Source organism: Talaromyces amestolkiae, assembly GCF_001896365.1.
Source record: "Talaromyces amestolkiae strain CIB chromosome Unknown scaffold16.1, whole genome shotgun sequence".
Lineage (NCBI taxonomy): Eukaryota > Fungi > Ascomycota > Eurotiomycetes > Eurotiales > Trichocomaceae > Talaromyces > Talaromyces amestolkiae.
In genome coordinates this window covers 515,040-531,178 of record NW_024468052.1, presented here as the reverse complement: position 1 = coordinate 531,178, position 16,139 = coordinate 515,040, and the positions used below count along the sequence as shown (strand labels likewise).

Genomic DNA, 16,139 nt, shown 5'->3' with positions numbered 1-16,139 from the left:
GCATTGATATTATCACTGTTCCCCCAGATTGTCCATCAAAATTCGTAAATAAGAAGCAGCCTTTTCGAGATCCGGGGCCTCTTTCGCCCAATATTGCAAAGTCTGCAACGCAAGATCTACTGCTTCACTCCAATTCTGCGGCATTTCGATTTTTTTACTTCTCGCTGCTGCCAGTAGTAATAAAGCTCGGGTCATCGATGTACGAGCCACGTACCAGGTCCCATGATGACGGTGTAAAGGCTGGGCCATGGACTGCCACTGAACGCAAAGATCCAAACATTTCTTTGCCAAGGGCATAGCTTGTGCTATGAAAAAATCGTCCAATGGCTGATGGATTACGTAGTATAGAAATGGACGATGGATGTATTCCCGACACGCCACGGCGCGGTTTCGTACAATATGGGCCAGCTCATTATCGAGATTATCACCCTCATTTGTGTCAATCTGCGGCGGTATGTGCGAGGACCTATTGAAGATTAATATCAGTCACTATAGCTGAAATGAGGTTGTTATCCTGCTGGACCGACACATGGCTTACCATAAATCGATTTGCTCCTCCAATGCATGATGACGAACTAGAATTTGCTCGAACTTGTTGATCCAACTTCCCTCTCCCTCAGCTCCAAGCGAGGCGAAAGCTCGATTCATCATTCGACGAAACGATATTTCGGCAAGGTAGTAAAACCAGCTCCTTTCCTCCTCCTGGTACACAATCCTAGTTGAATCCGTACTGTCTTCTTCAACTGCTGGATGGGGTAGCGGCGATACCAGCTCTGGGGGTGGTGATGGTAACGCGTAATGAGCACCGAAACGACTTAGGCCACTAGGTGGAAGCGAGATTTCGCACCTTAATTCACTGAAGCCAGGTCATTGTTCGTTAGCATAGGTAAACTACTGATGAAGTCTATCTAGACACACTTACGATTCCGTTTTCATGCACGACCAATAGAGTCGCTGCCCCAAACGCCGATTTTCATCCAAAGTCTGCCCTAAACAGCTGGACTGATGATTTTCTTGTATCCACAAAAGATTTTGTAATTGCACGCAGGCCTGATTGACATAGTACCATGCTCGAAGTGGGGTTATGAGGTACATTTCTAGAACCCCACAGAGAAACAAGCACTGAACGCTTAGCAAAGATGGATCTATCAAATGCATGCGCTTTTTGGCGGCCAAATAATATGCCATTCCGGTTTCCTTATCTGCTATAACGGATGCAGCACTTGATGGAGTATCATGTATATTGTTCAAAGACGGGAAAGGCGCTGATAAGCAACCCAGAGCACATGCAATGAGCTTTGCATCATGTTAGAATATCTCAAAACTAATTGATAAGTGTTACTTACCACAAGGCATGAAGGACCATCCCATCGTATCCCAGTCTCTGCCGCATTTTTTACGTGCCAAGTGAACTCAGGCACGTCAAGGATGGGATTTTTGATATGCACATATGACAAGAATCGTCTTGAGAGTAATATGAAGTCCTCTTCCTGGATACCCCTACCTAGCGTTGCTGCACGTGTTCGAGATGCAACAGGATTTACCGAGTCATGGTACTGGGCATCCACTACAAATGATTTGACCTCGGGTAAAGAATCGTTGCTGAAGATCGGCCATTTAATGATCGCCTCGCAACTGCTGCCCGTGGCAGGAAACCCGGAAATGTCAAGAAGTAGATCGTCGTCGATATCCAGGTCAATCAAATTGCTAGCACCATGAGATGATGTTGGAACAAGAATATCTGATTGGGAAACAGTTGAATCATCAATTGAGATATGGTTGCCATGTTGAACAGCCGTAAATGAGGACGATTGAGTCTCCAGTAATGACACTACGTGGTTCAAGCGCTCGAGAATGGCCAGGCTAGCAGGATCGAAGCTAAAGATGGTGAGCAAATTATCGAATACAGACCTAGTGAACGTTGACATACGAGGAATGGTCAGTAGTCGTATCAGCATAAGTACACTGAGCTCCATGGTTGGTGCAAAAGCCACAGGTTGGCTTGATGTTATCGCACTTGGTCTTTCGAGCGCGACATGGCAGGCACGCCGCTAGGGCTCTCTTGCGCTGATACATGCCCATTCCTCTTGCTCGTTTGCACTGGCTTGGCCCATCATCATGGAATGATTGATGTCTGTCTTCCATGTTAAGACAACTTGCTGCTGCGAGTAGTGAGTAATAGGTAGGAAAGGAGTCCGGGGAATCGCGGGGGCGCGGATGGCCTTAGCACCAATCGCGGGTCTTCCGGGAGAAGTGGGTTCAGGGTTAACCTCAAATAAGAACCAATTCCCTCCAATGCTATACCGACCAATTGTTGAACCATGTTCTTGTAAACTTCTCAAAACTGATCATGTTTGATTTGTTAAAGCAAAGGCCATTGTTTTAATCTATGAGCATTATTTAAACTGATAAACAATATCTTCTCATAAGAAGGATGACAATACATGTATCAAAATGGAAAATAAACGTACTAGTTTGCTGAAGGGCGAAAACTAATTGACTACTGCAGTCCTCCTTGACGTTTAACTTCATCCAGTAAAGTCAATATGCGTAAACTCTCAGCCCATGGCATGATATCGCTCTGCTTTTTACCAGCAAAAATCTCCAAAGCCACCGCATCCGCTTCCCAGTAGAATCCCTTGCCAGGTCTCTCAAATTCGTATTTCTTCGGCTCCTGATCTACCTGCGTAACTATAAAAGATGCAGGAACCGAAGCTGCAAATCCATCCACAGTGATTGTTCCCTTGCTGCCCTCGATTCGGCAGAACGATGACGGTGTCTTCGTAAAGACCGAACACGTAGCGATCCCTTGCCTGCCATCGGGGTAGCTTAATATCACCGAATTAGCAATGTCGATGTCATCACGAAACGTCTGTGATGCCAATACTCGAGGTTCCTTTGGACTCGGTTCTGATTCCAGTGCCAAAATTGCCCAAGTTATACTGTAAATACCAATATCTAGCAAGCTACCTGCCCCAAGAGCCGGATTTTTTAGGCGTGACGTGGGCGGCAAAGTTGCAATATCCATCGGCATGGAGAAGTCACAGAAGACGCGATAAATATCCCCAATCACTTTTTCACGATGTAGCAGGTTCCTCAGTTTAAGCATCAATGGAAAGAACCGAGTCCACATGCCTTCCATCACAAAGACACCTTGTCGCTCTGCTTCATCAAACACTTCTTTTGCTTGAAATTCATTCAGAGCAAACGGCTTCTCGCAAAGAACATGTTTTCCATTTCGGATGGCATCGAGGCAGTTCTGCTGATGAAAGGCATGAGGAGTTCCGATATACACAATATCGACATCGGCGTCTCGATAGAGCTCGTCATAGCTTCCATAGACGGTTGGACTTTTCCCTGGAAGATGTTTTTCGAGAAATATCTGTCCCTTCTCCGTGGAGGACGATCCTATCGCTTGGATGATGTGATTTGCTTTTTTGTTCGGTCGATCTATGGCTAGATCTGTCACGAACCAGGACGAAATCAATCCCGTACCGATTATGCCCCAACGCAGAGTAGGAATTGATTCGGTTGTCATGATATTTGACTGGATTAGTGTGGTGTTACGAACTTGCTTTGCTATCAAAATTTTGCTTGCCGACGAAGTACTGACCTGGTGATGCAAAAAAAAAAATATCAGCCTGGATATTTGGAAGCATGTATGCATCCCGGAAACGCAGTCAGAAACTCGGGATGAATACCACTACTTCCCGGTAACTATAGCTGATCGAAAGTACGGCCTGAATGCCGAATCAGTGCGTCCAGCGAACTACGAATATGGTGGAGACGTGAGGCCTTCCAGACTTCCGCGACTCCCCGGCATAACCCTAGACTCTTTTTTGTGATAGTGATGTACTTTTCTTCGTTCTCATCTACTTATCAGTGAGCTGAACAGCCGATTTCTCTCTATTTTTATTTGTTTTTGGACTTCTTCGAATCGAATCGCCATCATGGGAAGCATAGCACAAGAATCAACAGTTGCCCCCGTCTTGCGGGTTGGTATAATAGGTTGCGGCGAAATATCACAAGTTGCGCATATTCCAAATATCAACTTCCTGAGCCATCGCTTCCGAACAACGTACCTCTGTGACATTTCCCCAGAATCATTGCGCCACTGTGCTCAGAGAGTTCTTAGTGAGACACCCAAGCTCACATCCAGCGCAAAAGAGCTCTGTTCCTCCCCTGATGTCGACGTTGTGATCATTGCCAATGCCGATGTGTTTCATGTTGAACATGGAATATATGCTCTTCAAAGCGATAAATACTGCTTGATCGAAAAGCCAGCGTCAATTTGCTTTCGCGACATTGACAGACTTATCGAGGCTGAGAAGACTTCGCAGGGCAGGGTATTTGTTGGAACTATGCGACGCTATGCGCCTGCTTTCCTCAATGCTGTCAAAGAAGTAGGCGGCATGGAAAAGATTACATATGCTCGAGTGAGGGACATTATTGGACCTAATGCTACCTTTGTCAACCAATCGTGCACATTTCCTCAACGGTTTAACGACGTCTCAGAGCTGGATTCTGAAGACAGAGTGAGAAGGGAAAATGACATTTATGAACAGGCCCTCTGCAAAGAATTCGGCTTGAAGGACACACCAGAAACACAGAGAATGTTACGAGTGCTTGGAGCGTTGGTTTTAACCCACTTTGACCTCTAATTCTTTACTAACAATAATGCAGGCTAGGAACGCACGATTTATCGGCTATGCGTGAGATGATTGGTATGCCTGAAGGCGTTGCAGGAGCGTATCTCAAGATTCCTGGCATTTTCAGTGTTCTCTTCAAATATAACGGCTTTCCCGTCACATATGAGTCCGGTTTGAGTGAAGTCCCACAGTTCGACGCACATATCGAAATTTATTCGCCAGCAAAGATTGTGCGCGTCGATTTCGACACGCCCTATGTGAGGGGCCTTCCAGTGACTGTGACCGTACGCGAGAAAATCGGAAATGGAGGCTTTCAAGAAAGAAAAATCCGCAAAACTTACGAAGACGCTTATACTCTTGAACTTTTGGACTTCTATGACTGTGCTGTTAATAGGAAGACTCCAAAGAGCAGTGCACAGGATGCAAGGCAGGATATAGAATTGTTCAAGATGATTATGATAGCAGGATTCGGCCCGTGAACAAGATGTATCCAATCAATGGATGCATCTCGCGTCGTCTACTTTCACTAGACTTAAATGAAAGAGATTCATTTGAACCCTACATACATGTATCATTCTTATACACAGTTACACAATTGAAAATGAACGATCAGGCGTCGATATTTCTTGGCTGTTGCGAATCGCCTAGCCATTGGATGAAATTAATAAAATTTAATATACCATTGTCCTGTTCACCTTTCTAGTAGTACCTAGGTAAACTCTGAGCTATGCTGAGCATGAAGCGGAGGCATATTGAGCATCTTAGTGTCTCAAATCTGCTCATTCAGAGGTATTAGTTGACTAAATCCGGAAGGATAGCTGGGTTCTAGCCTTGAGTAGGATTAAGCAAGTTTATTGTTCATCCTCTCAAGTTACTCAAACTAGTATACAAGACTTCATGAATTATCTAAACGAGGGGTTACCTTGAGCTAACAAAGAATTCTTTGGATAGTGTACACTGATCATTTTCGCACACTGTAGAAGAACGTCCTTGTCTGCTTGGTATAGAGTATAAAAGGGCGTACGAAATATTCGTTCATGATAAAAAAATTTCGTAATCTTGACGATTGCTTCTCACCATAAAATTTAAACAATGTTCATGTTCGGGTTATACAGCTGGGTAAGGCTGTTTGAAAGCCTCTGAATCTAATTTCCCTAAGGCAATAACTCACCTTAGTTGTGGAACTTGACAGTCTGTGCTTAACATTTTGTTACTCCTAACTAAAACTCCTAGAGCCATGCAATTAAAGCTTTGAGCACGTAGTCAATTTCCCGGAATTTCTAACACGTGGGGACGCCTCCCTGTCCATACCAGACCGAGACAACAACCTTGATAGCAAAAATCGATTACGTATCCAAGTCAAGTTTATGATGAGTTAAATACTAGTCTTCTAATCTTTGTCTTACTGAATTATGTGCAATTGTCTGTGTTTAACTATTTTCTTTGGACTAGTTGAGGATGTCGGTGGAACCTAGGAATGTTGAAGGTTTAGGTAGAAGACGTATCATTCTTCTACTACATATATCACTCAATTTCCAACTCCAATTTCAGGATAATACTTTTCTCTTGCTCGACAAGCGTAACTTTGGTGCTACTATCGGTCAATATGATCATCTATTTGACACTATTGATGTTCGCTCTCATAGACCATGTCACGGCTGCCATGCCCAAATTCGTCTTTGCACATTTTATCGTAAGTACAATCGTCACAAATCTAAGTATTCTTCGATAGTCTATGTTTGGGACTGATATTGTCAAGGTGGGCAATGCAGCGTCTCTCACACAAGAACAGTGGGAATCAGAAATCAAATTAGCCAAACACTCCCTCATCGACGGCTTCGCGTTGAATATAGCCCAACAAGACACAAACACTGATCAGATCCTACAAAAAGCGTATGCCGCAGCAGGACAAGTCGGAAAATTTTCTCTCTTTCTTTCCTTCGATTATCTATCCGGTGGACCTTGGCCCGTGGACAGAGTAGTCGATACTATCAACAAATACAAAAAATCGCCGGCACAATTCTTTTACGACGATAAACCACTTGTATCGACATTTGAAGGGGTGGCCAATATCGATGACTGGCCTACTATACGCAACAAGTCGGACTGTTTCGCCATACCAGATTGGACGAGTCTAGGGTCACAGCGATTTGCAGAAGTCCGACAGAATGTCAATGGCTTCTTCAGTTGGGATGCATGGCCTGTTGGTACCGATGATAAAACAATCGACAGTGACCGAACATGGAGAAACGCTACCCACGGCAGACCTTATATGATGCCCGTTTCGCCATGGTTTTACACGAATCTCCCGCAATGGAACAAAAATTGGTTGTGGAAGGGCGCACAACTTTGGACGTATCGCTGGGAACAAATCTACCGTTTTCAGCCGGATTTCGTTCAGATCATTTCGTGGAATGACTATGGCGAATCGCACTACATCGGCCCTGTTCATGTCGATGGTATCCCGCAAGGAGCAGCACGATATGTCGAGAACAATTCCCACGATGCGTGGCGAGAGTTACTGCCATACTTGATTGCGTCTTACAAATTAGGTGACAGATCCAGAATACGCATTACACGAGACACATTAGTCTACTGGTACAGACCTAATCCAAATCAATCCGGTAGTAATGGGGGTACGACCGGCAACTGCCCGCAACAGGGTCAACAAGCGATGGACCCAGCTTCCCTTGCGGAAGATAAGATCTACATCGCTGTTTTGATCAAGGAGCCGAGCTGGATTGGTGTACGGATTGGCAGTAATAACAACATAACAAGCTTTTATGCTCAGCAGGCTGGGCTAAGCACTTTTGAAGTGCCTTTCAATGGTCAAACTGGGAATACCACATTCTGGATTGTCAGAAACGAGACAGAAGTGGCATATGCCACAGGTCCAGCTATTACGGCTGATTGTGTTGATGGGATGGTCAATTGGAACGCAGTTGTTGGATCGAGTCAAGTGGGATGACCCTTCAATCCGATGAATCTGTACATAGTTGGTGTGGCATGTGTGTCTTTGGACATCTCAATCACACATCTTTGATCATTTACACTTTGTATTCACTCTATGACTCAGACAATAGTCGGTGTGCCTTGCTTCACTTAGCCTCGGAGTAAAACATCGGAGTTCGTAATTAGGGCTGTGAATGCAACGTGACCTCCTGATAAGATAAGAGGGGCGCGTGACCCTGGCGGCTGATAGGGCGCCGATGTTATCATCGTTAGTTAGTGGCTGTTCCTGGTACCTTGCTTAGTCGCTGCCTCCCTTCCGCCTTCTGTTAACTCTCCTTCGCATACCTCTCCGATTATACATACTGCTCCCTATCTTCACTACCGACTTCAATATTAGCTCTATCTCCTACATTCTGCATACCTGGACGCATATAAAACATGACAAGAAAACAAATTTCATCCCTTCACTCCTCGGTCTCGCGCCTGCAGCTATCCGAGCCTGTCGCCGTGGAAGAACCCAGTCCGCTAGCTTCCCCGCAGCAGCAATCGAACACTTCCTTCTCCCCAGAAGCCTATACACAGCCTTTTATCGACTTTATCAGCAAAAACCCTACTATATTCCACGCCGTAAACCACTTCAGCAAGCAGCTCGAAGCTCAAGGCTACAAGAAACTGTCCGAACGAGACACGTGGACATCCGAATTGAAGCGCGGCGGGAAGTACTACCTCACTCGTAATGACAGTTCCTTAGTCGCATTTGCTGTGGGTAGTGAATACAAGAGCGGTAATGGTATTGGTCTTGTTGCCGGCCACATCGATGCGTTGACCGCCAGACTTAAACCTGTGCCGACGTTGCCAACCAAGGTTGGATTCAAGCAGATTGCGGTTGCTCCATACGCAGGTGCCTTAAACAAGACTTGGTGGGATCGAGACTTGGGTATCGGTGGTCGCGTACTAGTAAAGGGTGAAGATGGCGTTGTCAAGTCGAAGCTGGTCAAGCTCGACTGGCCCATCGCTCGTATCCCGACACTAGCTCCTCATTTCGGCGCAGCTTCAACCGCCGCTAATCCGGAGACGAATATGGTCCCTATCATTGGCATTGATAACTCCGATTTGTTTGGTGGTGCATCTGGCTCTGATGAGACAGTAGAGGGTATCAAGGTCGGCACTTTTGCAGCGACCCAGCCTCCCAAACTGGTCAAGGTCATTGCGGGTGAGCTCGGTGTCACCGACTACAGCAATATTATCAACTGGGAATTGGAGCTCTTTGACACCCAACCTGCGCAGGTTGGTGGCCTTGAGAAAGATCTTATCTTCGCTGGTCGCATTGACGACAAGCTTTGCTGTTTTGCAGCTCAAGAGGCTCTTCTTGCTTCTTCCGACTCGACATCGCCGGGTCTCGTCAAACTCGTCGGTATGTTTGACGATGAGGAAGTCGGATCCCTTCTCCGTCAGGGCGCACGGTCGACTTATCTGAGCAGTGTCATTGAGCGTATTGTCGAGGCATTTGCCGACAAGAACTACGGACCAAACCTTTACAACCAGACCGTCGCTAACAGCTTCTTGATCTCGTCTGATGTTATCCACGCCGTGAATCCCAACTTCCTCAACGCCTACCTTCCCAACCACATGCCACGCCTGAATGTCGGAGTAACTGTCTCGGCAGACCCCAACGGCCACATGGCTACCGACGCCGTCAGCCACGCAATCCTGCAACAAGTCGCCGAAAAAAGCGACTCAACGCTACAAATCTTCCAAATCAGAAATGATTCTCGGTCTGGTGGTACCATCGGTCCCATGACCAGTGCACAGATTGGTTTGAGGACTGTCGACGCCGGTATCCCACAGTTGAGTATGCACAGTATTCGAGCAACGACGGGAAGTCTCGATCCCGGTCTGGGTGTGAAGTTATTCAAGGGCTTCTTTGATCATTTTGAGGAGGTCGATAAGAGCTTTCCAAGTCTTTAATGAGTTATATCTGTTCAAGAAGTATCTTTATCCTGTCTGCTTTAGCATATAATCTGATTGTTAGATTAACTTGATCGTTGAATAGAATTAGATAAGCATTTCATGATTTTGCCATGAAGAACTAAAGCCAGTACCAATAACTTAAAGCTTCTCAAATCCGTAACAAGGCTCATGTCCAATTGGATTTTATCAATGATCAAACACGGAAGAACAGAACGATTTCTGTCCAACTGCCCAGTCGACGGAGAAGATCAAGGCTGAAAGAAGGTGGTTTTTGGGTCGGTCCTCGTCTCATACTCTGTTCTCGCAAAAGTGGCGTCCACGGCAATTTGATCCTCTGATTTGCGTGATTCTCCGGAACGGGGTAAAGCACTGGTCGCTTTTTATATTGTCAGGCTCTCGGTATGGTTTGGTAGATTCTCCAAACCTCGACAAATCTTTCTTCAAGAGTTTGACCCGTTGCGGTCAACGACTCGATCTTGACGAGATTCGCGCATGTGATAAAATCCATTGAGCATTCGACGAGGAGTTGCACGTCAGGCTTGAGGTAGTGATGATGCCATGATGGTACTAGAAAAGACTGCGCTGAATTTGAGCATTTGTTCAAGGGTTGTCTCGCGAAAGGAATGACATGCATGATGTCTACAAAGGGAGTATTAGGCAGCACCAGCTCATGATGACATGTAGATTGCTTAAATATGCATAAATATTATCCTCCAAAGAACTCGAAATTTATTTATCAAAGTTCCTGCATACAACTCCAGGCAACGACCATTCAGTGATGTCGTGTAAATTGGTTCGTAGTCTTCACCGGTACAGACATGCCTTACTACTTTTCAAAACCAAGCGAGCCAAGACAATTCTAAGATTACTATACCTGAGAGAAAGGAGGTATGAGGGACAATAAACTTCATCATCGTTTGACTGCTACACTCCTATATCGAAGCTTAATACACCACCATCATCCTAATCATCATCATCTTTCTCATGGACACATTCCCTTATCGTATAGCATCATTACCACACGTCACTTCCTCAGAGCCCGCAACATCAAACGTAACTACTAGGACGCTGCTGCTGCTGCTCAAAAAACGAGCCTTTCCGCGCCAGATCCTGCGCAAACCCATTACCCGGTGTAGGTATCATTCTAACATTTGGAGGCTGTTGCTGCTGCATACTACTGCTACCTGCACTACTCCCGGGCTTGGTTGTAGCGACAGACTCGCGATTTGATTCAAGTTCTCTAGGAGCAAAGCGCGTCTCATGAACAATCGGGGCGGCAGCACTCTCATCACTACGGCCGTAGAAGGATGTTATGGTACCGGAACTGGTGTGACCGCGTCGATGGCCGGGGACGAGGATTGAAGCTGATGCAGCCCAGAGGCGGGCGAGAGCTGGACGGAGGGTCGGTATGCAGGCACAGATGACTCCCGTGTTGCATTCGATGGCGGACCACATCAAGACAGCTAGGTTGTCGTCTGAACAGAGAGTAGGGGATATTGTATCAGCTTGTGTTAGGAGGATTCAGGGGCAACAGACTCACAGGAACGGTCATGGGAACTGAACAATTTTGTGATGCTATAGAGACGACAAATGCTTGTAATGCAGACGCTAAGGTTGGCCAATAATCAGTATCGTCTCTTTCTGTTCTGTGGGGAGGAGGCATCAAGCAAATTAAATAGGTAGAAACTTACAAACCGCCCAGCGCAAAGATACAGCAACACCCGATCTTCTGTCTCAGGGGCAGATCCAATGGCATCAACGCAGGAATTGGAATAATCAAGATTACTACATCAGTCATGATATTCAACGCCGCGTTCGAGTACCAAAGAGGTTTGTATGCGAGACAATGGCCTGGAACACTTGGATCCCAAAAACGTGCGACTGGAATACAGTTCAAGAATGCGCTGATAATAACCCAAGTACCGTATATGGCAATGATAATGGCCATTATGTAGCAGACAACGCGCATCTTCTTGGTTGGGAAGACGTGGAAATATTGAATGATGATTGAGGCTTTGGCGGTGACCATGGCGGCGTTGTAGAATGGGGTGCCCAGCCACCAGAGCTAACGATTGTGATCAGTATGCACCTGAAAGATTTGATTTGTGGGGAGCTTTAGTTTGACTGACTTTCTTTTGCTGAATAACATCCATCTCATCGATTTCTGGTTGATGCACACCAACACCGTAAATGACAGCTAATATGTTTGTCAGCTTCGACTGCTCACGATCAAATCAACACAAGTAGCAAACTCACCAGCAATGAAGATTCCAACAAATATCACGGCAAACATCTACCAACAGTTCAATGTAAGATAGTATTCGAAAGAAATAAGAGAAAGAGTGCCTACCGAAGCAAGCAAAGCCATGTAGTCGCTCGCCTGCACGGCGTCAATGAGACGGCGTCGAGTGTAGAAACGCGCGAACAGCAAGGAAATGGCTACTCCCATGAGAACCAGACTCGCAGTTATTGCATGTTTAGCTTCGTGTCCCATAGGGAATACGTGAGGTTCAGAGGTGCTCATTTCGAGCGAGAGAATTCAGTGTTGCCTCACAAATGGAAGGTTTTGAATAAATTGAAGGTCGGGGTCAGAAACTAACCAAGAAGGAAAAGGAGATTGCTGAGTTCAGCTCGAAATTGAAAGACAAATGGTGTTTATCCTGTTGTCACAAGCAAACGAACCTAAAAAGGAAGGACAGCTGAGGGAGGGGACAGGAGGCAAGTCACATGTTCTTGACAGGCAGTCCAAGGTCTCTCGCTGATGGTGATAGCACGATAGCGAGTGTCTTCAAGTTACGCCCAGATGATAGGACATAAGTTACGCCCGACGTCAAGGTGTAGTATGGAGGGGCTTTGATTTTGAAAGAGACCTTCTACAATATCGTCTGATGTCGACCACTGTACGAGTCAAAGACCGGTCCAACCACCTTGAAAGAAGGCGATCAGTCTACAGTATGGCATCAATCAGTATTCTTGTCTAAGGCTAATACTGTGGCTCACTTCATTTTGGTTACTCTTTGTAAAATCTGTACAATTTCCATTGCTTGTGACATCTAGAGGTGGGCGATATTATCCTGAAGTAGATGAATTTCCTCTGTTAGAATTTATTTGCTGGTCTCCAGTATAAATTAAAAGCAGTCCATAATTGAGCCTTACAATAAAGCAGCATTTGTCTCAGATGCCATGAGCACTGGCTGGTTTTAAAGTAGAACTGACGAAAAGAGCATCTAGTTTTTTTCTTGATTTTTTGAACGAGGTTGATGTACTTCAATTTTTACAGGCTGTCATTCCATGCCATTGGGCAACCACCGACATTCGGGATGTCAGATATACATACTTAACAGATTTCTAAATGTACTCATTTGTCGAATAACATGCCATCCACTTGCTAAAAGCATCCGAGCTGGTTGTCCTAGGAGCCTTTAGGGTTGACGATGATCTCGCGATAAGATAAGGACATCCCGATAAGAGATAAGGATGACCGTGCACGGGCCATCCACAGAAAAAGTGGAAGAAATTCTACAAGCACCACTTACGAGGTACACTAACTTTCTGATATACTGTTACGGCACTTAGTTCGAAATAAATTCGAATCGCTAGGTACAGGAGAATATATCTACCGCAAATATGGCTGAGCAGCCTGTACCGACAAAACCGGTGCACACCATTGTGCTCGACGCCGGCCCCATCCTAAAAAACGTTCCCCCGCTATCGACATTGCTCGCCCAAGCCGAAGAATTGGTGACCACTCCAGCAGTGATGGGTGAAATTCGAGATCCGGTTGCCCGATCCCGCGTTGAGACGTTATATCTCCCCTTTATGAAACAAAGAACACCATCGCCCAAAAGTGTGCAGATCATAAGCGAGTTTGCGCGCAAGACGGGAGACCGTGCGGTATTGAGTAAAGTCGATATTGAGATTTTGGCGCTTGCCTATGAAATTGAGTGTGAGCGGAATGGTGGTGATTGGAGGTTGAGGAGCGTGCCTGGTCAGAAGAGAGTGAATGGGAAGCCGCCGGTCAAGGAAGGAGAGACATCCGTGGAAAAGGCGACAACTGAGAAGGAGGGAGTTGATGAGGCTGCCGAAAGAGCGCCGAAAATAGAAGAAATAAATGAAGAAACTTCTACAGCAGCTGTCGACAAGGTTACTGACAAGCTCGCCGAAACGACAATCAAGGAGGACGCTACTCAAAGTGCCGAAGCAACCGAAGCGGCGTCTGAAAAGAATACTCCTGCCGCTGATGGTACAGTGGAAGATAACACAGAGGAGATCTCCGTCGAAATTGCCGAAGACGAAGAAGAAGGCGAAGACTCGGATGGTGGTGGTGAATGGATTACACCCTCGAATATCAAAAAGAAGCAAGCTCGCGATGAAGAAGCAGGCTTATCAGGAACACCAGAACCTAAAGTCATGCAAGTTGCCACCATGACAACTGATTTTGCTGTGAGTTACATCATACTAAAAGTGTAAATCCCCGTACTGATCGTTCCCCAGTGTCAAAATGTTCTTCTACAAATGAATTTGAACCTACTATCCACAACGACATTGCAGCGGATCCGTCACCTCAGGACATTCGTCAAGCGCTGCCATGCATGCTTCTCCATCACGAAAGAAATGAACAAGCAATTCTGCCCTCGTTGCGGAAAAGACACTCTCACACGAGTCTCCTGCTCGACCGACGCCAACGGCCAGTTCAAACTCCACCTCAAGAAAAACATGCAATGGAACAACCGTGGAAACGTATTCAGTGTACCCAAGCCGACACACGGATCTTCCAATGGCAAATGGAAAGGCGGCGGTGGACAAGGCGGTTGGGGAACTGGCCTCATCTTGGCTGAGGATCAAAAGGAGTATATGCGTGCAGTGACGGACGAACAGCGTCAGCAACGGAGAGAGCGCGATCTCATGGATGAGGATTATCTTCCTGGCATCTTGACTGGTGAGAGACATCGTTCTGGTGGTCGAGTTAAGGTTGGAGCTGGTCGTAATGTCAACTCGAGAAGGCGATGATTGCGCGCATGATATTGCATTATGATGGCGTTTGGGAGGATCGTATACATACTATATGTGCATATGCCGCTCTGTTCCCTCTTACTTATGATTTAGATGATTTATACGATGAGTACATATCTATACCACATCTTGGAAATGTGTAGAGAAATATACCAATGTTATGCCAACAGTTAGAATTGTCCATATCGTACGTACTCAAGCATACACTGTAGCTATGCAAACTGGAATGCTTCTCCTCCATAATGTAGGAAATCTCAAGAAATCAAACAACGTCCCAAATAGATCAAACACCGTTCGCCATATATTTCGAGGAGGTATCACTTTTCAACACCTGCTTTTCCCATTTTCCGTGTAGCAGACTTTACATCTTGGCAGCCACCTTGTCGGGCTGCTGTGTGAGGAGGAGACCGTAACGCTTCTTCAATGTGACGCGGTGTCTATAGAGACGACTTTGTTAGCGAGATTGTTCTTTGCTAGACTATGGCAACGTTAAGGGCTCACCTCGAGTACTTGTCATCCGGAGAGAATCGTGCAGGGTGTGCGGACTTGGTGACTTCGCCGCTGAGGACTTTCTTAAGCGTATCTAATCAATCCCAATGTTAGCGATTGTCACCTAGTTTCTCAACTGTCTGATTGCATATGGGAGACGAACAGATGCGCTTGCCATCCTTATCGAGAGTGTACTATTTCACTGTTAGTGTCATTGCTGTCACTCATAAAAATCAAGGGAATTGCATACCATAAGATGCATTTTGACGGTGTTGAGATACTAATTTGTAACGGGTGGTGTGAGATAAGTATGTTGGCAGTGATATTCGATCTGTTAGACCTAAGCAATTTTCTCTATCGGAGAAATTTTTGGTGTATTTCTCTCACCGCCCGCCACGCTGCGCTAGCTCCTCGATCTCGGCATATCATTGGTCCGGAGCCGCGCTGACAGAGATTTTTACTAAGCCAGGATTTTCTCCCGCTAATTTTCTTCTATTTATTCTCCTCTCATCATTGTTCTTTTGACAACCACGATTCTACTCGACAGCTTATAGCCCATACATACATTTGATGATATGTTCAGACTTTAAGATGATCAGCTAACCTAAGCATACTGCAAATCCTGCGAAGCACCGCCATTGTAGGTATTATCGTGCTCCATCCGCCATAACTGGTAAGCTACCTTTGCTGTCCCCCCTACACTTCCCTTTAGCACAACCCTCGCTTCGGTGATGACACCACATCATATATGCCTAGACCTACGGCTTTTTGATTTCTTGCTGTTTGTCAGTGGTGGCGTTTGATTATAGACTACAACGGTATCTGAGCAAGCGAATTTCCTCGAATCATACTTACAGATGTGCTTGAATTTATGTGACGCGTTCAAAGCTAATGACTTGTCGTAGTAGTGATTCGGCCATCGATACGACTTTCTGAGAATGGCGAACTTGGCGGCACCGCAGACCCAGGGCGGCGGCAAGAACAAGCATCCTCGGCCCCAAAAGCCTAATTACAGACACATTCATCGCTTCCCACTTCCTGTTACAGTCTATCCACTACCACCTC

General features: G+C 45.8%; 8 protein-coding genes across 8 annotated transcripts; 4 read left to right on the top strand and 4 right to left on the bottom strand.

Annotated features, from left to right (window-relative positions):
• Positions 1-12: 12 nt before the first annotated feature.
• Positions 13-2,145, bottom strand: BHQ10_007719 (uncharacterized protein; the record flags this gene model as incomplete). Its single annotated transcript, XM_040880445.1, has 5 exons — positions 13-466; positions 539-856; positions 923-1,050; positions 1,347-1,878; positions 1,931-2,145. 5 exons carry the CDS (start codon positions 2,143-2,145, stop codon positions 13-15), a joined length of 1,647 nt encoding a protein of 548 aa, XP_040736222.1.
• A 355-nt stretch (positions 2,146-2,500) lies between these two features.
• BHQ10_007718 (uncharacterized protein) lies at positions 2,501-3,538 on the bottom strand (the record flags this gene model as incomplete). The annotated part of the gene is made up of 1 exon (XM_040880444.1): positions 2,501-3,538. One exon carries the CDS (start codon positions 3,536-3,538, stop codon positions 2,501-2,503), a length of 1,038 nt encoding a protein of 345 aa, XP_040736221.1.
• Positions 3,539-3,950: 412 nt separating this feature from the next.
• BHQ10_007717 (uncharacterized protein) lies at positions 3,951-5,128 on the top strand (the record flags this gene model as incomplete). The annotated part of the gene is made up of 2 exons (XM_040880443.1): positions 3,951-4,633; positions 4,684-5,128. 2 exons carry the CDS (start codon positions 3,951-3,953, stop codon positions 5,126-5,128), a joined length of 1,128 nt encoding a protein of 375 aa, XP_040736220.1.
• A 1,127-nt stretch (positions 5,129-6,255) lies between these two features.
• Positions 6,256-7,617, top strand: BHQ10_007716 (uncharacterized protein; the record flags this gene model as incomplete). Its single annotated transcript, XM_040880442.1, has 2 exons — positions 6,256-6,342; positions 6,409-7,617. 2 exons carry the CDS (start codon positions 6,256-6,258, stop codon positions 7,615-7,617), a joined length of 1,296 nt encoding a protein of 431 aa, XP_040736219.1.
• Positions 7,618-8,039: 422 nt separating this feature from the next.
• On the top strand, positions 8,040-9,569 carry BHQ10_007715 (uncharacterized protein; the record flags this gene model as incomplete). The annotated part of the gene is made up of 1 exon (XM_040880441.1): positions 8,040-9,569. The coding sequence occupies one exon, from the start codon at positions 8,040-8,042 to the stop codon at positions 9,567-9,569; it is 1,530 nt and encodes a 509-aa protein (XP_040736218.1).
• Positions 9,570-10,619: 1,050 nt separating this feature from the next.
• Positions 10,620-12,096, bottom strand: BHQ10_007714 (uncharacterized protein; the record flags this gene model as incomplete). The annotated part of the gene is made up of 6 exons (XM_040880440.1): positions 10,620-11,047; positions 11,113-11,180; positions 11,264-11,637; positions 11,702-11,769; positions 11,829-11,865; positions 11,923-12,096. 6 exons carry the CDS (start codon positions 12,094-12,096, stop codon positions 10,620-10,622), a joined length of 1,149 nt encoding a protein of 382 aa, XP_040736217.1.
• Positions 12,097-13,199: 1,103 nt separating this feature from the next.
• On the top strand, positions 13,200-14,582 carry BHQ10_007713 (uncharacterized protein; the record flags this gene model as incomplete). The annotated part of the gene is made up of 2 exons (XM_040880439.1): positions 13,200-14,015; positions 14,067-14,582. The coding sequence occupies 2 exons, from the start codon at positions 13,200-13,202 to the stop codon at positions 14,580-14,582; spliced, it is 1,332 nt and encodes a 443-aa protein (XP_040736216.1).
• A 364-nt stretch (positions 14,583-14,946) lies between these two features.
• Positions 14,947-15,336, bottom strand: BHQ10_007712 (uncharacterized protein; the record flags this gene model as incomplete). The annotated part of the gene is made up of 4 exons (XM_040880438.1): positions 14,947-15,022; positions 15,087-15,168; positions 15,238-15,268; positions 15,325-15,336. The coding sequence occupies 4 exons, from the start codon at positions 15,334-15,336 to the stop codon at positions 14,947-14,949; spliced, it is 201 nt and encodes a 66-aa protein (XP_040736215.1).
• Positions 15,337-16,139: the final 803 nt, after the last annotated feature.